The following is a 20,042-nucleotide window of genomic DNA, read 5'->3' as shown; positions in this document are numbered from 1 at the left end:
AGTCACTCACACACACACATGCACGCGCGTGCATGGAGGCTCACAAAAAGGGGCAGGACCATAGCCAAAAAGCCTTCTTGGAGAGTAAGAGCAGGACACAGAGCAGAGGAAGCCGAGGCCAAGATGGATGTTAGGATGATAGGTTGAGGTGGAATGGAGCGAGTGATGGATTAGTTCAAGTTATGAAAGAGAGGACGGGATGTGTGAGCTGTGGAGGACGGAGGCACATAGGGGGATGACGCATGCGGCGGCGCACACCTGAACGCGCCTATACACGGTACACTATAGTGCACTGGACTTTATTTATGTGTTCCATATTCTGTTCAAGTTCACGTGTCTATTTTGATCCCTGGTTCCAGTGGAGGAGCTTTTCACAAAGAATTGAAAAAAATGTATTGATAGATTGTTAGATTGTTTAAAAAAAATAACCCAGCATATTTAGCCTGTTGTTTACAGCCTCCTGTAAAAAATGTTTCTTTTAAAACTGTTATTGTTGGAAAATAATACGGGACCTTTAACCCTATCATGAAGTTTCTCACTAATCTTCACCATTTCAATATGAAAGCTGTAATCTGGAAACGAATAGTAGATAAGTCAAATTGTGTTACAAACATGGTCAGATGAACTGTTGCATATCAGTCCCATTCTGGTTCTTGCCCTATCAGTATGGGACCAGACCAGAGTGATGAGCATCCTTTGAAGACAGAGTCACTGCTGTTGGAGAGAAACCTCAATGAAACCTGCGCATGTGAAAAAAAAAAAGGAAATGATAATCGCATCATTCCACGGAGCGGCAGTTTCCATTGAAAGTAGAACAAAGACTCTGCTGCTGATGAGCTTCGGCTCTTTAAAAACAGATCTGCAATGCATGCAAGCTCCTCCAGTAGGAAGTGCTGTGATGTTACCTTTTATCTCCAGTCAAAAAAAAAATCAAATTTGTCTGTTTTGAATGTGACAAATCTGAAGTCTTTGCCCATTCAATTTGAAGGGACCTCTTCTCTTTCCAGACATCGTTGTGTGGATGTTCGGTTTTCCATGCGCCAAGTCTGGTACAAAGATCTGCAATGCAGACAAACAATCCCATTGAAGAATTGCAGAAATCGCCTTCCTCCTGCGTTTAATGGCAACATGACTGGAGACTTGGCAGAGGAAGGGCACACTCCTGCCCACATTCACATGCGCTCACTTTCACATCCCTAAAATAGTGCAATTTCTCAACATTATGGAGGCAAAAATGATTCATCTTTGTGGAATCAGTTCATGTTTTTAAGTCCCTGATGCTGGAGGGCCTGTCCTGCCACGTCTGCCGTTAGATTAAAAATGGAAGCAGAACTCCGGCTCACATTAATTAAATGGCGGTTTGGGAGCCAAAGATGGCTGATGATTCACAAGGTGGCCGTATTATAGACGAGCGCACACATTTCACCATCTCAACGACTGGGTGGAATACAAAGCAGCGCGCCGCTTCCCACAACTTCCACCAGTGAGCAATGATCCTTTTAGATTCAAGGAAGGTGTTTGGGGCGCAGAGTAAATTACTATAGATGCTCTTGGGCTCTGCTCTCACAGCCTGTAATTGTCACCGGCTCTTAAAAGAGGGCTAAATCCATTTGCTCATTTGCCTTAAGTAATTGACCTATTAAGGTGAATTTGTCTTGCTTGGGGCGACGTACAGTTACCCCGTTGAAGAGTGGAGGAGAAGGGAGATCAAAGGCAGGCAGTGGAATTGAGCAAAACACAGAGCAGCTGGTCGCAGCTAGCTGCGTTTCCATTACCCCTAGAATTGCGCAAAACCTAAATATTGTAATAAATCAACTGGTCATGGAAACACCTGAACTTCGAAAAACCTCACAAATATGGCAAAAAGGTTTTGACGCTCTCACAAGGTGGTTTTTCAGACGTATCGATGTATTGCAAAAGTGTAACTGAAATACGTTTTTTTGCATTTACGTTATGTTTGGACGGAGGAGAAGACGGAATATTTTTTACAAGTAATCAAAGAGAAAACAACAACAACAGAAATAACAACATGCGTGACAGCAAACAACATCAAAATGCAGATGCAAGGAATTAGAGAGGGAAATGAGGGAGAAAGGCTTTGAAAAGCCGTGGTCTCACGGGATTTTACGAGAATTGCGGCTTATGCGCCATAAATCACACCATTCAATAGAAACACCTGCAAATCGCAATTGTGCTTGGTCGAAATTTTAGAAATATTGCTTTTATTTTGCAACTGTCATAGAAATGCTGTGTGGATCTGCGTCATCACAACGCACTCAGAGCCTCTGTGTCCTTCTCTCCTGTCTGTGTCCCCGTCGTCCCCGTGTGGGAACAGGACGTCCAACAGCAGCGCCACGCTGTCCTCGTGCGTGTCCATGGAGCCGTGCGCGTGCCCAGAGGAGAGCATGTTCACCGCACTGTCCCACGCTGACGCCACCTTCCGCAAGATGGAGGGCTACCTGAGGTCCCGGCAGCTGTGTGACGTCATCCTGGTGGCGGGAGAGCGCAGGATACCGGCACACAGGTAGGAAGGAGCGTCTGCGGATCTGTTCGCCGAATGGTTTGTTTTTGGAGGTGGGAGGGGTCCTAAAAATCAAGAAGAAATGCAGGCAGTGTGTTTGCTTGGTTTATGCCTTTTTAAAGGGTAAAGTCACACAAATTGTCACAAACGTAAGTGTGCAAAATACGTTTTCTGCATTTGACCCAACCATCTGAGGGGGCAGTGAGCAGCAGCGGTGCCGCGATCAAGGGTCATTAAGGGTGCTATTAAATGTATTAGTGTTATTTTTATGATTTTTCTCACGTCACGTCACGCCACTCCCATAGTCCGTAGACCGTTGGCGCACTTTGATGATTCGCCATGTCTTTCGATAATAGGCTTCTCTCATACAAGTTGTGATACTTTTCCCTGTCCTTTCTGCGATATGCGACAGCCAAGATTTCCTTGGTCTTCCTCCAGCTCAATAAACCTCAGATGTCAGAGAGCATTTTTTGCTGTTAGAATAGAATAGAATATCCTTTATTGTCGTCACACGATAAGTAGTCACAACAAAATTGCGGTCAGATTTATTAAAGGGAAAAAGTTTGACTCATTTTTCGTCACATTTTAACGGCCACATATTTTGCGAAAGTTCACCTTACCAGTGTTTTGGAATAATAATATTTGCTTCGGGTCTCCGAATGAATAACAATAAACATGATAACTACACAAGACTTGAATATGGAGAAAATATGGAACCTTTTAATAAAAAGATTAAACGTCTTTTCTGCTTCAAGCTTCTAAAATCTGTTGGGTTGCTTTGTTTGTATTTTTGGGATTACTAATTGCATATTAATCAAAGATAATGTACGATAAAGGAAACAGACTAGTAATGACAATTTGTGAAAAAAAATGCAGCATATTTATCTGTAATCAAAGAGGTTGTAGGTGCAAGCATTAAATGGACTTCAGCTTTTTGCCACGTGCACACACACACTGTATGTGTGTGTGTGTGCACGTGGCAAAAAGCTGAGATGCAGTGTTGGCACATCAAATCTTATGAACACTCACAGACACAGTGTGTGTCATGCTTTTATTTTTGTAGTCCTAGTGTGCCACGCACGGTCACCTGCGCCTGTGAATCACACTTTAGACACGTGCGCACGCTGTCACCCACTTCAGGTCCCCCGCCCCCTGTTCCTCTTTGGGCAGGCGGCCGCCGCTGCTGCAGAAGAGGCAGCAGCAGCAGCAGCAGGTCCATCTGCAGGGCGAGGAGCCCTCGGTCAGCAGGGGGACTCCTTTATCTGACCAGCTTCATCGTCTGTCCCCTTTCAGCGGGTCCTCAGAGCACAGATGGTGGCAGACAAAGAGCCCACTGTCTGAGGATCCTGGTGGTGTGAGTGTAAGATTGTCCTCACAACCTAAGTCGTATACGTGAGCGAGTGTGCACAGGGGGCGTTTGGTGTTTTGGTTTTGTTTTCCAGGATTGATTTGTTGTATGAGTAGGATTGTTTAAAAAAGGAAAAAGGAAACTTTTCTGGGAACAAACCGCACACCCTCTTTCTCCTTCTCTCCCCCACTATGTCTTACAAGAACACAAACAAAAAGCTCAGCACATTCTGAACAGGGCGCCCCTGTTGTACTGTACTGTACTACACTGCATATAGCTGCATTTTTCTTCTGGAGTTTGATTCAAGTGGCACACTTCGAAAAAAAATAGAGCGATGCTTTGTGTTTCGTACAGAAATGCATTGTCTTGTTTATCTGTTTTTTTATATCTCAGTACAGGCACATTGCTGTAATAAACACTCATTTGTCAAGTAGTTTTTTCAAAGTGCTTTTGGGCCAAATTATCCTTATAAGCAGGGCAGTAACACATTTTGCATTCAATATTTCCTAATTCGCTTAATTCTATACATATCTAATGTAATAATATTACATATGGAGATCATTAATAAGTAAATTAATTTGTTTGTTCTTTCATTTGTATTATTCTAATGAATCTGAATGAAACACCGCTGTATTTTTCCCAGTTTTACTGTATTGATTACATTCCTTAGTTTTTAAATCCTGTTTTTATAGGGTGTCTTTATGTTCTGACTGTCAACATTTATTAATAGCGCTCATTGAAACAAATGGCATACACTGGGGCTTTGCCCTGATGCCTCGACTTTAATATTCTCCCTGGATTTCGACAAGCAGCATGCAAAGTCACACCAGGAGATACGGTGCAGAAACGATCCATCTTTGCACACCAGAGTGGAACTGAGGCAAGACATAGAACCCCATAATACTGCAGAGGCATTTTAGGCTGAGAGCAGAAAGGTGTCGGTGGCAAAGTTTCACCAGCAGCAGAGGCCTACGACACTGACGTGTTTGAACAGACTGCCTTTTATGATTGTGATTGCTCGGTGACTTGGTTGGCAACTGGCTCCTGCTGTTGCTTATGGCTCCCATATCCTGCGCAAACTGATACGGTGCTTTGTGACTTTCACATTGCGTTTCTCTATTTATTCACATAAACTTGCCACCTATTCCTTTTTTTCTGAGGTTTACTCAGCTCTGGTGCACTGTAGCTCTCAGAGATAAACGCACAAACTTGCTGCAGCTACAATGTTCCCTCGGTCAATTACCCAAAGTCTGCATGTCTGCATTCCAAATCTGCCTCAGCATTTGCACGCATTTGCTCTCTTCCATCATAAGCCATATGACTACTGTTTGGAATTCTCTGCTGAAAGCAGAAACGCAAACTGAATGATGACTGTGCAAAACTCATCACAACTTGAAGCCATCTGGAAGCAATTATTGTTTGTGCACACTCCATTGCCGAAATATATTTCAACGAAATCCGAACGAGATTTTCCTCATTTGTGATGATGTTGATGAAAGTGTCCTGACAGTCATCTGTCCTGAAAGCCCTCGCCCATGCCCCCGTGTTGTTTCCCATTCTCTTGTTTTTCCATGACAGCATTTTCTGCCTCCTGCGTTTCAGCACATCCCTGCTGAAAGCTAAGCAGAAACACAGTGTTCAGTTCCCAGCTCCTGCCCTCCTTTCCTGAGTCCTCGCCGTCTGTTTCCTGCTCCCTCCGCTCCCCTGTTTTGCCCAGGCTTTGCTCTTTCCATCGCTGTGCATCACACTTGCTTGCCATTTCCACATCAATTGGAAGGCTCATGAGTAAACTACTGGGAGCTGCACAGCTGTGCAGCAGACTCCGGACCCACATGAAAAGTGAGAATGTGTGGGGAAGTGCAGGGAAGAGAGCTGAGAATCGGATGCCGATCGGAAACCTGGCAGAACACATCCTGCTGACTAAAGCTTTTTTTTTTTATTTTTAATCCCTGTTTGTCACACTGCACGAACACCGCTGTTCTCTGCTCCAGGCTATTTGTCAAGGTCCTAGTGTCAGGCTCGGTAATAAGATTACACACGCGCGTGCATAACACCACCAAATTGGGTGAGCACAAACGCTGCAACACAGACGGTGGATTCAGTTTACAGTAAGGGCTGAAAAGGACATCCAGGCTTTAATGATCCGCAGCATGCTGTTGAACGGGGTTTTTATTTAATTGTTTAAAAGAGATCAATAGTTGTGAATTGATTATTACAGTTGATTGTTTCTTGGATGGCAGGTCGCCATTTCGAGCGAGTTCACCGGCTCTGATTTGCAGTATTCAAGGAGCAAGTTTGCAGACACATTTAGGAATCTCAAGTGTTTTTGAACAGCAGCTGAATCACTCAGATAACATGCTGAGAGCTGCGAGGGAATGAGCACCGCAATTTGCAACATCCCCTACATCCACATTTTTAAATCAAGGTTTTTCAGGAAGTTGTCGAAATCTATAATCCAAACATCTCAAATTCGTTTTTTGCTGATAATTCAAGATTGAAGCCATCCCTGCAGGAAACCTCCCATCCTTATCTCTTATTTTTCATGGATTTACGAAACATTCCATCAGTCATCGGGCTAAAACATTCCTCCTTGTTTTCTAATTTTGTACTGGATGCCTCTGTTGTGAGATATCAGGTTGCTTTATTTCCAAGTCGGTGGTTGTGTGACAGCCCGAAAATGAGGAAAGAAGACAATAAGCTCTCTCTCCACGATGACTAAGTGGGTGTGTTAAATCCGCCTGAGAGTAGCCGTAACTTCACGGTGACACACGAGTGGCGGGTCCCTCCAGCCGCAAATCATTAAGCGTCTTTTCACCGGTGACCTTTGAATAATTCCTCTCCATCCTTCCTCCGACGGGCACTCCTTCACTTCTCAGACTCTCTAAATTTTTTACGATGACCTTAAAGTAACTACGCTCCTCTGCCTTTTCTTTCACCTTCTGTCTTTAATACACTGAATATGTTTCACACCCACCCTAAAGTCTGCAAGGAGTCTGTCTGTAGGAGGCTGCAAACAGAGGGCTAAATATGATCAATATGTTTTCTGGAGATCTATAGAGGGTTTTCTTTCATAAACAATGGGTAAGAAAGGGGTAAACACACCATAAAAGCCTCCTGAGGTTTTATTTCGCCTTTTAATATGAAATATGTGGCTTTAGTTTCCACATTATGACACTGTTAAGCCAGAGGTTTTGTTGGTCCCTTATTAATGATGTTCACAAAAAAAAGACCCAGGGTGCCAATGTCACATGTAGTTTGTGCCCACTATTGGTGTCTGTGTCTCTAAAGAACCTGTCAGTGAGGTAAACTGGAGCTCCCATCACCGTCTAACGACTTTTAAAAGATTAATAACCCAAAACCAATGTGTTTCCTCTGCAAAATGAGTTCTGAACAGGTCTAAACGACTGTCAAGCCGTGGTTCTGTGTGGGCAGAACTCGCTCTGTTGGATTTGAACTAATTTTTGCATTTTAACGTTTAAGGACCTTGAGCTCCATATCCACAATATGCTCGCTAAGCACAAACATCTGGAGCTGCCTCAGGCCTCTGCCAGACTCTTGTTTGCACACTTTCCTCCCACCTCTAACAACATCTCCTCGGAGAGACCAGGCTTATTTCTGCTGGGAAATTTGGCCAATTTAATATTTAATATTGCAATCACAAAAGAGCGATTTTAATTATGTCTATGGCTAATTGTGTGCCCAGTTTCTCAATCCTATGCCGTCAAAGCTGCCGCTTTCAGAGAGTTGGCAGCCGGTACTTGGGCGGATGGAGGGAAGTTGTGTGTGAGACTGTCTCTCGGCATGTTTTATTTACATAACCCCAATCTGACAGCGTAATCGGGGTGCTAATTCAGACATAAGATCTTCATCATATTAACGTAACGCCCGGGGGACCTTCAGTCTATCAGACAATAAGCAGCGGTGATCAGAATCCTGCAGTCCTACAGTGTGAAATTCCTGTCTTCAAAAACTGTTGAAAGCTCTGCTTGCTGTCTCTGCTGCTCTTTAAAACAACATTACCACCATAGACGTCACTGCCTTGCAATGTTGACACTGTGGTTTATACTTTTTTGGACAGTTTTACAGTGACTTTTTCAAGGAATTTTTAGATTGCTAATTTTTTGTCAACTAATGATCACATGGAAAGCATAAAGTGTAATGCCGGTTCTCTCAGAGCTTAAGAAAAGCTGTTTGGACTGAACCCAGTTGTGGAAAACATCCTCAGAGTATGTCCCGCCTCTGAAACCTCCAGATGATTCATCCTTGCAAACATTGATTGTGTTGGGGGAAATGTGCAAAGATACAGATTGAAAGATAGTTCCCTTTTTTAGTGGATGATTTTATATTTATGAGTTTAACAAAGTATTACATATCAGTCTTACCGGTTGGCATTTCTCTCATAAAAGATTGACAATGCGCCTACAAACTGAGAAAAAACACAGCGGCAAGCAACTGACTGGTCTGACAGAAGCACTACTGCGTTTCAAATTGAATTCATTAAATAGTGTTTATTTAATCAATTAGTCCCTACCAATTAATTTGAATGAATCGCCTGAGAACTGCAGAGTGTCTGGATCCAATTGCAGCCTTGAAAATAAGGAAAACAGATGAGATGAAATAAACGCGTGGTGCATGAAATAAATAACTTAATGACTTATGTTTGTTGTAAAATTGACAGAAATTTAGATAATCATGATGGCGATGTGAAGTCAATATGTGCCCTTTTGTTTCTTCGACCGTGCTCGTCTTCCCAACTCACGCAGACTGTCGCTGGCGCGTGTGAACGAGCTCATCCCAGACGTTCACCTGAGCTGATTTTTCCTGATTTGTTGTTTTCCGTTGTTGATGTGTGAAAGAGGCAGCGACGGTCATCGCTGCTCTGCAGACAGTTGCAGAGGTGGTTGATGGTTCTGTGGCCAGCTGCTGTCTTCTGGTCTGCCAGAAGACAGCAGCTAGCCGACCACTAGCCGAACAAATGGGTCAACGCCATTGAAAAAGTCTGTTTTGAAGAAATGGCAAAGTGTCTCATAACAAATGTGCTTCAAAGACAAAGAAGAAGAACTTGTGGCTTATATGGAAAATGCTAAAATATGCCTAAAGAGGAGCTTAGATGTGAACTCTCGCTTGATTTCGGACAGTGCTGTATCAGTGACAGTGTCACTGATGTGCGCTACAATGCCTTTGAATCATGAGTTCCAGTCTGTGAAGGGTTTCTTCCTCCCCTGTCAGTTCAGGCTGATGTCGACATCAAGGTCGGCGTGTCCCGTTCCTGGTCCATCCTCTCTGAATGATGACTGACATGTTCTCTCGCCCCCGCAGGCTGGTCCTCTCGTCCGTGTCCGACTACTTTGCGGCCATGTTCACCAGCGACGTGAGGGAGGCCAAGCAGGACGAGGTGAAGATGGAGGCCGTGGACCCCGACGCCTTGTGGGTCCTGGTGCAGTACGCCTACACAGGTAAGAAGAAGCGTACATTCCTGAAGAGGACCTGCAGCTTCCTCACTGAAGGTTCCTTGTTATGCCCCAGTCTTGGACACATCATGAAAAGGCCCCATCTTCCTCACTAACAAACAATGATTTGTTTGAGGAAATGTTGAATTTATAAAAAATACATGATGAAATATATAAAGCTGAGCTATAGGCTTCAGCGTGGACCAAGGCCAATCCGACTTCTCTGGCTGCCGCAGGCCGCCTGGAGTTGAGGGAGGACACCATCGAGTCGCTGCTCTCGGCCTCCTGCCTGCTCCAGCTGTCCGCCGTGGTCCAGGCGTGTTGCTCCTTCCTGATGAAGCAGCTCCACCCGTCCAACTGCCTTGGCATCCGATCGTACGCCGACGCCCAGGGTTGCAACGACCTGCAGAGGGCTGCCCACGCCTACACCATGGTGGGTCCGCGTGACGTTCAAGCGAATCGCGTAGAGGCGATAAAAACGCCACCTTCGACTCCCTGCTTTGAGTTTTTTGATCATTTTCTGGGTGTTGGGCGTTGTTAACAAGAAAAAAGGGTGCGTGTTGTTATAGCTCGACACACCGTCGTCGCCACAATGGCTGTGTTCAGCCGATGGTTGCTATGGCGACTGTGAAATAGCACCTCTTCTTTTTCCCCTTTCTTGTTCCGTTTGGTCTTTATGTGCCGTTCTTTATCCCTCCCTCCCTCTGTGAGTCCGTCTCCGTCACTGCCCCCCCCCCCCCCCCCATCTTCTATCCTCGCTCTTTGTTTCTCTTTAATTAGATAGGTGTTCCTCTTGAATCCTGGTTAATGATGTCCGAGCGGCGACTCTGTCTGGGTGTGACTCTCTCTCTGCCTGCGTCTTTGCTCCATTCATTCTCACACACACGCACATGGTGTAGGAGTTGGTGAGGAAACTGGGAAGATAGGAAGATAATTGTCTGGACTGTTGAGCCTTTTATCAGTGGAAGTGTTTTTTGGGATCACATCATGGCCAAATGTTCTTTTTCCAATATTTTTTCCAAGATTGGTTGTTACAACAGCCGTCCTTTCCTTTCCTTTGCCAGTGTGTTTGCGATTCCAGTCTAATCAGTTCAGTGTGAGCTCCACTGTATGCTGTAGCTCTCGGCTACAACGGTGTGCAGATTGGAGAAAGGAAAAAAGCAAAACACATCCTGCAATGTAATCAACATCGATGCACAAAACAGCATGCGTGTCTTTGCTCTCGGTTGGTTAGTGGATGGAGGTTGTAGCAGCAAATTCCTCCCACGTCTTTCTTGTACCGTAGTGCGACACAAAACGGAAGACCAAAGATATCATCTCTTTTCTTTCACAGTGGTGATCTTTTGTAAACAGTAATGTTCTGTAAATCCTAGTGTTAGCATAGTGCTACTGATGTAGCTGCACAGTTGGTTTAAGTAAGTTTAACTCAACTGACACTGTTTTCTTTCTCCTTTTTATCTTTCGCAAACATATCATTATCCAGTTGGTCTTAAAGTAATCAAATAGCTCCACACCAAAGCGACTGGGATCACCTTTTTTCCTTGATAATTTGCTCTGACCTTTTCTCCTCTCATTCACTCTCCTGTTTCAACATTTCACTCATCTCCCTATGACCTTTTCCGCCAGCCTTCCCTCCCATCTCTACCCAACTCTTCCTCCTGCCCTTACGTTCCCCTCGTCATCTTTTCCACCTCACCCTCTTTTAATTCTCCTTTAATTCATTCATCCCTGACGAGGCCGCCTGAGAAACGACACTAATGATTCGTTTCCATCTTCGCCCCTCCTTTCGACTGTATTCATCCTCTTTCCGCTAGGAACACTTCTTAGAGGTGGTGGGAGGCCAGGAGTTCCTGCTGCTCCCGGTGGAGGAGATTGAGAGGCTGCTGGTGTCCGACGAGGTCAACGTGCCGGACGAAGAGACGGTGGTCACCTCTCTGCTGACGTGGGTCGGCCACGACGCCGCCACGAGGGAGCGCCACCTGCCCCGGCTGCTGTCGCACGTCCGACTGCCGCTGCTGCGGCCGCAGGTGAGCTCTAATTGCGCAGTGCGAGGGAGATTTGTAATGGAGTCGCTGCTGAGGGTTCCTCTGCAGAGAATTCACAGGAACGCTGATAAGCTGCACTTGATTTGACAGCAGACTGGGTTTTCTTTTTAATCTTAGCAGAAGCAGAAAGTCTGGCTTTCATTGAAGAGGCATGAAAAGAACCTCTGCACCCCAGCTTACTGAGTAATTAGCTGATTATTTAGTAATATTATAATAATAAAATATATATTATATCTTCTTCTTCTTCTTCTTCTTCTTATATTATTATTATTATTATTATTATTATTATTATTATTATTAATAATAATAATAATAATAATAATAAATATATATACATATATATATATATATATACATGTATGTATATATATATATATATATGTATGTATGTGCGTATGTCATGTTGATTTACAAAGGTTACATTATTTTGACTTCCTGCTTGCTTGCGTGGTTTGGATATTTGCCATCATGCGGTCAACACGCTTCAAAGCGAAAAAAAAATGCGTGGCGAAAATTATGCAATTATGCGGGAAAAGATGCTGCGTTTGGACCGCAGCCATTACATCACCCGTAGATTATTAGTTTAGCAGGTGCGTGTGTGTGTGTGCGTGCGCGCTGGTGTTGGCATACACGTGTATGTTTTTCTATTTTCAGTGTGTCTGTGTCACCTTCTCCCGTCTCCTCCCCGTCTTTACGCTTGCGTGCTGGAATATCTGGTCCTCTGGTTTGATGCTGAGATGTTAGTATGCAAGGCAGAACCTCGGTTATTGCCTCCAGCGCTGGGCACACAAACACAAACACACACATACACACACACACATTTTAAACCTCAATTAGGGTTGATAGATCTCTTAACTCGGGCTAATTCATCTCCTCTCCTCACCTCCCTTATCAGCCCCTTTCCTCACCTTTATATGTATATAAAGAAAATGTAAAGATTGTCCAATTCCCCCCACCCAACACACACACACACACACACACACACACACACACACACACCGATTGCCCATTCATCCTCCCTACCTCCATCTCCACATCTCCCAGGTGCAGCCCCGCTGCTGTGTGGAGTATGAATTCTTCAGATATATGGCTTTGCCCTGGTCAGCTGAAATCACAAGTAGCTGTAAGATCCAATCTGGAGATAAGATGGATGGCCGAGAAGCAGAGCATTAGCATGCCAGGTGTGTGTGTGTGCGTGTGAGAGTGAGAGAGAGAGAGAGCAACACGCTCAGAGCTGCCTTCAGGCTTCGGGCGATCACCAGCCATTTACCACCATCATGCTCCACCAGTCGGCAAATTAGCATTCAGCGACGAGCCTCGCCAGCCGTAAAATGCCAATAAATTAACGTTCAAACCTCACACAGATGACCAGTCAATATTCCTCAACTAATTAGCGAGCCCCCTTGTCTCTGCCGCCATGTAATTACTCATCAAGACATTGTCAATGCATCAAATTAATACCTTTAATCTCCTCTCGGGCCGTCGCCGCTGTCACACTCGCGCACTCTCCCAGGACTCGTTTCCCCATAGCGGCAAGTTCGCAGGACGGAACCGCAGGTCAATAAATGCCCACGGACGACTTCATTGACAGTCATCGCATGAATGCAGATTATCGTTAATTGAGAGCGCAGCGAGGCTGATGGAAATTGGTTTTTGAGTCTTTTCCTGGTCGCGGGCAGATTGCTGAATGATCTTGTCTGGAATCTTTCCAGCCTCAAAAAGTTGTGATCTAAACCCCAGTCAGCCAGACTCAGGGCCATTGGCTGTGACAGAAGCTTAAGTAATGACCGTATGCTGCCCTGTTCAAACAAAGCTGGAGAGATTTAGCATGGATGCTGCAGTGGCATCAGTCCACTTTGATGGATGTAGTTGTTCCATCCTCCCGACCTCCAGCTGACTGCGTTCTGAGGTGATCTTCATTTTTCATGAACCCCGTATGCAGTCAGCTTTTCGTATGAATAAAGAAGCAGAAGGTACAAAAGAGAAAAAGTGACTCCAGTTCCTTCCATACTTCAATTCAAATTCATTTCTGAGCAGGAGGCCCTCTGCTGGAGTTGCTGCCTCCTGTGGCTGGAAGAGAGGACGGACACAGAGAGGTTTGGTGTCAGCAGGACTCGGCCCTTATCTCACTCCCCACAGCCGCTGATGGATAAACACAGCAGGACGGAACAAACGCCGCGTTCTGTCCCTGTCCGTCTTTATTGCACAAACGAATGAATGCAGAAACGGGGTCCACACTAATTTGTCCCTGGGTGACTGCACGCAATAGAAGTGTGGCTTCACCCTGGTGTGTAAGCGGCTTATCCGCTCGCCGTGCTCGCTTTATAGCTCCTCCAGCCGGCTGGGAAAATTGATTTTTATGTTCAATGGCCAGATTGAATTTTATTTCATGCAAATGTCTTGGTTTACTATGTGCATATTAAGAGCTTTACAAAGCTAAGAAGAAGAGTGGGAATTTTTATCTTTGGGTTTTACTTTTGTGACTGATGCTCTGAATAAATATCTCCTATGCAAGAACTCCTGCACAATTTACTTATTTCAAAAGCTTTTCATTGCACAAATTCTCTCTACCTGGCAGCTATCCATTGCGCCATCAAATGTCAAATGCACTCAAGTAAACAACTGTCAGAATGTAAATCAAGCTATTTGTGCCTTTGCGCTTCAGGGAAATCCTCTTCCTCATCACCATCCTCCCCTTTTCTGCAGTGGCGCTGATTTTCTCTTGAGTGTATTTTAAGGAACAGGCTGGTAGATTGAAGTGAGCTGTGCTGCAGCCCTCTGGCTCAGTGTGTGTGTCTGTCTTTGTGTGTGTGTCTTTGTGTGTGTGTGTGTGTGTGTGTGTGTGTGTGTGCGCGCGCGCGTGTGTGTGCGCGTGCGTGTGTGTGTGCGCGCGCGTGTGTGTGTGCGCGCGTGTGTGTGTGTGTGTGTGTGCGACAGAGATCATAGATGAGTTTAGACACTAGAAAGCTGATGACATGTGGACCACAGATTAGTGCTGCACCGTGTCGGCTGATTAGTTTGTGTGTGCATGTATGTGCACGTGTATGAGCACAAGAAGACACTAATGGCTGCGATTCTCATCTGATCTGGTCGTCCAATCGATGGAGGAACAGCTTTCTCTCGACCGCCGGGCCTCGATGGCTGATGTCTCTGTGACCCACACTGGCCGTGTTGCAGATTAGCGATAGGCAGATTGGTTAGGCGCCCATTGCCATCAGTGCAAATTGTGGTCGTTCGCAAAAGCCGCGTGCCGCCACAGATGGTCGAGCACGTCGCTGTTTGTGTTGCGAGGCTCCGCACACTGAAACCGAGATGATGCGCGAAGCTGTGAAAATGTACACAGGCAGCTTCTGTTGTCGTGTATTTAAAGGTAACAGTCGATTTTCTAGCGACTGCCTGACTCTGTTAGTGGACAATAGCTGGAGACAATTGCTGACCCGCCTAATAGGGCAGCATTTCTGTGATGCGGACGTTATACATGTGATGACAGCTAAATAGTTGTTTGTTACAGTGACCATTTAAAGATAAAATAGGCAAATTGCAAGGTTTAAAGTGAACACGCACTGCTTTTCATTCCTGGCTCAAGTGAGCCGGACAAGTCTGCTGCAGGCTGCAATTATGGTCTGCAGAAGAAGAAAAAACAAGTTACTTTAACATGCAGAGGGCAGCCTGGAAATACACAGAGAGCAGAACAGAGACTTCTGTCCTGATGTCATTCTATGAAGTTATCTGCTGTTATTGTGCTTATTAAATAACTCAGGGAGCCAGTTTTCGTCTGTTTTATGTGCATACGCTCTATCTTTATTTTATCTGACCCAACAGCTGTTTTTGTTTCCGTGCGTGCAGTTCCTGGCCGATCTGGAGTCCAACCCTCTGCTCAGGGACAGCATGAAGTGCCAGCGGCTGCTGATGGAGGGAATGAAGTATCACCTGCTCCCTCAGCGGCGCCCCCTGCTTCAGAGTCCCCGCACGCGGCCTCGGAAGGCCACCGTGGGAGCCATGTTCGCCGTGGGAGGCATGGACGCCACAAAGGGTAACAAATGCTGCCGTGCTGTCCATATAATAATACAATGTTTCTGATTTGTGTGTTTGTGCTTTGAGCTGCGCAGATTAGCTGCAAAAATCATTAGTTCCAGGTTTCTGATGCAGTGATACGAATCTCCCATCCAGAAGGATGTAAAATTCTTTCATAAATCCAGCGTCTTGAAAGGCTCTGTCTTGCTCAGTAGTCTGCATGTGATGTTCATCATGAGATGGGCAAAGTACGTCGTAAAAAGATAATACTAAGCTGAAAGATTATGGGTTTTATTCAAGGCGCCGCATGGAAGAATTGAGTATGGCTCTGCAGTTTTGTGTCTGTTTTATGCCCATCTGTTTTTTTACTTACTTAATACTTACAAAAGCTAAACAAGACACAATTCATTAATTATACACAGCCAGAAACTGTTGAAAAAAAGCCTAATATCAAAAAGGGAGGACACAAATATGCAGTCACTCAAAATTTCAGAACACTCAAAGCACTAAAGCAAGTAACTCTTTCAACAACTCTGCCAACCTGAGGGTAAAAATAAATATTTCATAAAGATATTGATTTTTGCCAAGAGTGAATGTCACACACTGCAACATCATGATATTTTTACATTTTAATATCAGTCGATTTAAAGGGCATTAACAGCATCCTGTTCCTGACTGCAGGCGCCACCAGCATCGAGCAGTACTGCCTGCGCAGGGACACCTGGAGGCAGGTGGCCACCATGAGTGGGCGCAGGCTGCAGTTCGGCGTGGCCGTCCTCGACGGCCGCCTCTACGTGGTGGGTGGCCGGGACGGACTCAAGACCCTGAACACGGTGGAGTGCTACAACCCGCACAGCAAGACGTGGAGCGTCATGCCTCCCATGTCCACGCACAGGCACGGCTTAGGTGAGTCCCCGCCTCGGAGCGCACGAGCAGTAATTAGTGTGGTCGTCGAGACCGCACCACCCGAGACCAAGACATTACCAAGACTAGAGAGGATCGAGATGGAGACGAGACCTGGACTGTGTACAGCGCCTTGCAAAAGTATTCACCCTCCCCCCCTTTGCTTTTATCTATTTTGTTAGATTTCAGCCTGTAATTTAAATGTTTTTCATCTGAATATTTTGTGAGATGGATCTGCACAAAGTAATCTAAGTTGGTGAAGTGAAATGAGAAAAAAAAATATAAAAGAATAATTTAACGAAATAAAAAAGTGGAAATTGGCAGGTGCATATGTATTCACCCCCTTTGCTATGAAGCCCCTTAAAAAGTGCTGGTGCAATCCATTACCTTCACAAGTCACAGAATTAGGTCAATGAAGTCCACTTGTGTTCAATCTAAGTGTCACATGATGTGTCAGTATAAACACACCTTCTCTGAGAGGCCCCAATGGGCTGCAACTCTACTTAGCAAGAAGAATCACATCATGAAGACCAAGGAGCTCTCCAAACAAGTCAGGGACAAAGTTATAGAGGGATACAAGTCAGGACTGGGTTATAAAAAAATATCTACATCTTTGATGATCCCCCGGAGCACCATCAAATCTATAATCGCCAAATGGTAACAACATGGGACCACAACAAACCTGCCAAGACAGGGCCGACCACCAAAACTCACAGACCGGGCAAAGAGGGCATTGATCAGAGAGGCAACACAGAGATCAAAGGTAACCCTGAAGGAGCTGCAGAGTTCTACAGCAAACACTGGTGTGTCTGTCCATAGAACCACAATAAGCCGTACACTCCATGGAGCTGGGCTTTATGGAAGAGTGGCCAGAAAAAAGCCTTTACTCAGTGTTAAAAATAAGAAGGCACGTTTTGAATTTGCCAAAAAGCATGTGGACAACCCCCTAAATGTATGGCGGAAGGTGACCTGGTCAGATGAGACTAAAATTGAACTTTTTGGCTACAAAGGGAAATGCTATGTCTGGCAGCAACCCAACACTTCCCATCACTTTCCCCACAGTGAAACATGGTGGTGGCAGCATCATGCTATGGGGATGTTTTGCAGCAGCAGGGACGGGGAAATTGGTCCCCATAGAGAGGAAGATGGATGGTGCTAAATACAGGGACGTTCTGGAGCAAAACCTGTTTCAGACCACCTGTGATTTGCGACTGGGACAGAGGTTCACTTTCCAGCAGGACAACGACCCAAAGCATACTGCTAAGCTACGCATGAATGGTTTAAGGAGAAGAAGTTAAATGTGCTAGAATGGCCTAGTCAAAGCCCGGACCTCAATCCGATTGAAAAGCAAAGGGGGGGAATACTTTTGCAAAGCCTTGTATGTCACATCCAAACAGAACAAGTGACCAGTGTCTCTGTTGAACTCAAGTTTGCATAGAGATAAAGATAGAACAGCAACATTTCTTTTCAGCAAAGCATCTTTTAAACATTTTCTTGAACATTTTGCTGCTTGGCCAGCTATTTTGAACCATTTAAAAAAACAAACAAAAAAAACAACTTTGCTTCATAAAATTCAAATTCAAGGAATAAGGGGGCGTACAAAGCAGCAGCTGGAATCTTTTCTCATGTTATCTGTCACAACAGTGTTGGCTGAGTCCTGACTCGTCTTGATCAAAAATCCAGAGACCAAGATGAGACCGAGACCCTTAAAAAGTGGTCTCGAGACCACAGAGTAATCTCCAGGACTACAACACTAGTAGTGATAGATGAGGAGGATGGAGGGAAAAAAGTCGGAATACTTCCACGGAACACATTTTAGTCCTATTGTTTGAATTTTTGTATTTTCCATTCCTTTTTGCTCCTACAAGAAACAACAGCTCAGGACAAGATGTGATGGTGTCTCTCACACACTAACAGAGAAAAAACATTTTTTGCCTGAGATGTGTGTGTTTTTGTTTCGTTGCCTTGATTTAATGGTGCGTGTGCAACGCTGCAGGGGTGGCCGTCCTCGAGGGGCCCATGTACGCAGTAGGAGGACACGACGGCTGGAGCTACCTCAGCACAGTGGAGAGGTAACAGCACAGCTGGCAAACAGCAGCTTCCCTTTTAGCACTTCCTCCATTAAAGGATCCCTTTGCTCTCGTTAGGAAAAATCATTTTAATCTAAATTGATTCTTATCAAACTGTACAGTCACTGTCACTTCAAAGTAAGAATTCATAGATCCAATATTATGTTAAATGCACTTCACCAGTGCTTACATACTAGTGTATGTACACCTTCATCGCTGGTGAATCACCCTTTACTTCTTCTGCTTGATCCACTTTCCAGGAGGTTGCCTTCTAAAACATGCATTTGTGGAAATCAGCCATTTGTGATGTCACAAAGGGCACTGTCGCTTCTCCCTGCTCAGTAATGACACATTCCGCCTTCAGGTGCTCCACTCGAAGCCACCTTGTTTAAACCCCCCTTCCAAACATGTGGGAGGCACAAGCATTATTTTTAGCAGGAAGGTGTGAACAGACGGTTAAATAGATTGATTGATGTCATGTCTTTATCCCGAGGGAAATTCAAGTGGGGCCAGTTGCTCACACAGAACCTGTCACACACAGCACAATAATAAAAACAAGTTATAAATAAATAACAAGGTGAAAGTAGCAATAAATACTAACAAGGGTGCACAACAACAACAGGACATAAATAGTAGCAGGGGGTAGTTTAACAACTAAGCACAAAGGCAGACAATTATATAAAGAAAAAAGAGCCAAAAGTGCATCGGTGACTTTTGGAGAGGGACACATTCTGAAGATCTATGCAGTGTTTTGGATATTTAGTCTTGCAAGGCTGCTACACTGGAATCTAAGATGATTAAAAAAAAGCTGTTGTTATTATAGCTGTTCAGCTCTGTGTCATCATGTGCAAGTCTGAAAAAGGTTGAAGTGTTGTTTGCGTCACTTTCTCCAGGTGGGACCCGCAGGCTCGCCAGTGGAGCTTTGTCGCCAGCATGGCAACCCCCAGGAGTACGGTGGGAGTGGCCGTGCTCAACGGGAAGTAAGTTTGCTCGCCTGTTACTGCTGTGTTTAGGCTTTGGCAAATCTTGTCGACGCAAACACTGTGTTCACACCACTCGCTGAATTGTCACAGGTCAATTCTTTTGGGGGATTTTTAACCCCCGAAAAACACTCAAAGTTTAATCCCCATATGTGAGCAATTACGCTGTTATTCCCGCCGGCTGTTTATGCCTTGAGAACGGGAGCTCTGAAGGAAAATGTGTTCTACATACTCACAACCAAACTGTCAAGACGTGCGCACATCCAGCTGCTGATTGGCCGTCGCTCCAATTTACCGCGGCAAACATTTCGAATCGCGGCGTTAACGCCGACTGTCACCGAGCAAACAAACATATTTGCCGATATTAATAGTCGATTTGATGAGGATGAAGACTGGAATCTGTTTTACGGGCCCCGGTGTTCTGCAGCAGCCGGCTGTAGAATTTATGGGCAGCGCGATGTTTCACTGCTCCCTTTATTATTCAGTGCCTCAGAGAGACACTCTGCTGAAAGACTTTATAGATGCTAATTAATACAGAAACAAGTGATTTGCCTAAGTATGCCTCACAGTGGTGTGTGTCCCTGTGTGTGTGTGTGCATGCGTGAGTGTGCGCGCGTGCGTTGTTGTTTTTGCTGCTTGCTTTTGTGAGACTTTATGCGTGCCTTGTGTATTCTCTGGACTCTTTTCCTGATGGAGCTCATTACTTGCCTGA

General features: G+C 45.0%; 1 protein-coding gene across 2 annotated transcripts in view; it reads left to right on the top strand.

The window, feature by feature from the left end:
- Positions 1 to 20,042, top strand: part of klhl5 (kelch-like family member 5) — a 46,524-nt gene that overhangs the window by 18,620 nt on the left and 7,862 nt on the right. For both annotated transcript variants that reach the window (XM_076030338.1, XM_076030331.1), the window contains 8 exons: positions 2,336 to 2,524; positions 9,189 to 9,325; positions 9,556 to 9,752; positions 11,134 to 11,346; positions 15,211 to 15,397; positions 16,060 to 16,284; positions 18,278 to 18,353; positions 19,244 to 19,330. In XM_076030338.1, coding sequence (XP_075886453.1) covers positions 2,336 to 2,524; positions 9,189 to 9,325; positions 9,556 to 9,752; positions 11,134 to 11,346; positions 15,211 to 15,397; positions 16,060 to 16,284; positions 18,278 to 18,353; positions 19,244 to 19,330 — 1,311 coding nt within the window. The remainder of the gene's footprint in view (positions 1 to 2,335; positions 2,525 to 9,188; positions 9,326 to 9,555; positions 9,753 to 11,133; positions 11,347 to 15,210; positions 15,398 to 16,059; positions 16,285 to 18,277; positions 18,354 to 19,243; positions 19,331 to 20,042) is intronic.

Source organism: Nelusetta ayraudi, unplaced genomic scaffold (genome assembly GCF_046127955.1).
Source record: "Nelusetta ayraudi isolate G7.1 ecotype Tasmania unplaced genomic scaffold, CSIRO-AGI_Nayr_v1 ptg000004l, whole genome shotgun sequence".
Lineage (NCBI taxonomy): Eukaryota > Metazoa > Chordata > Actinopteri > Tetraodontiformes > Monacanthidae > Nelusetta > Nelusetta ayraudi.
This window is presented reverse-complemented; position numbering and strand designations above follow the sequence as displayed.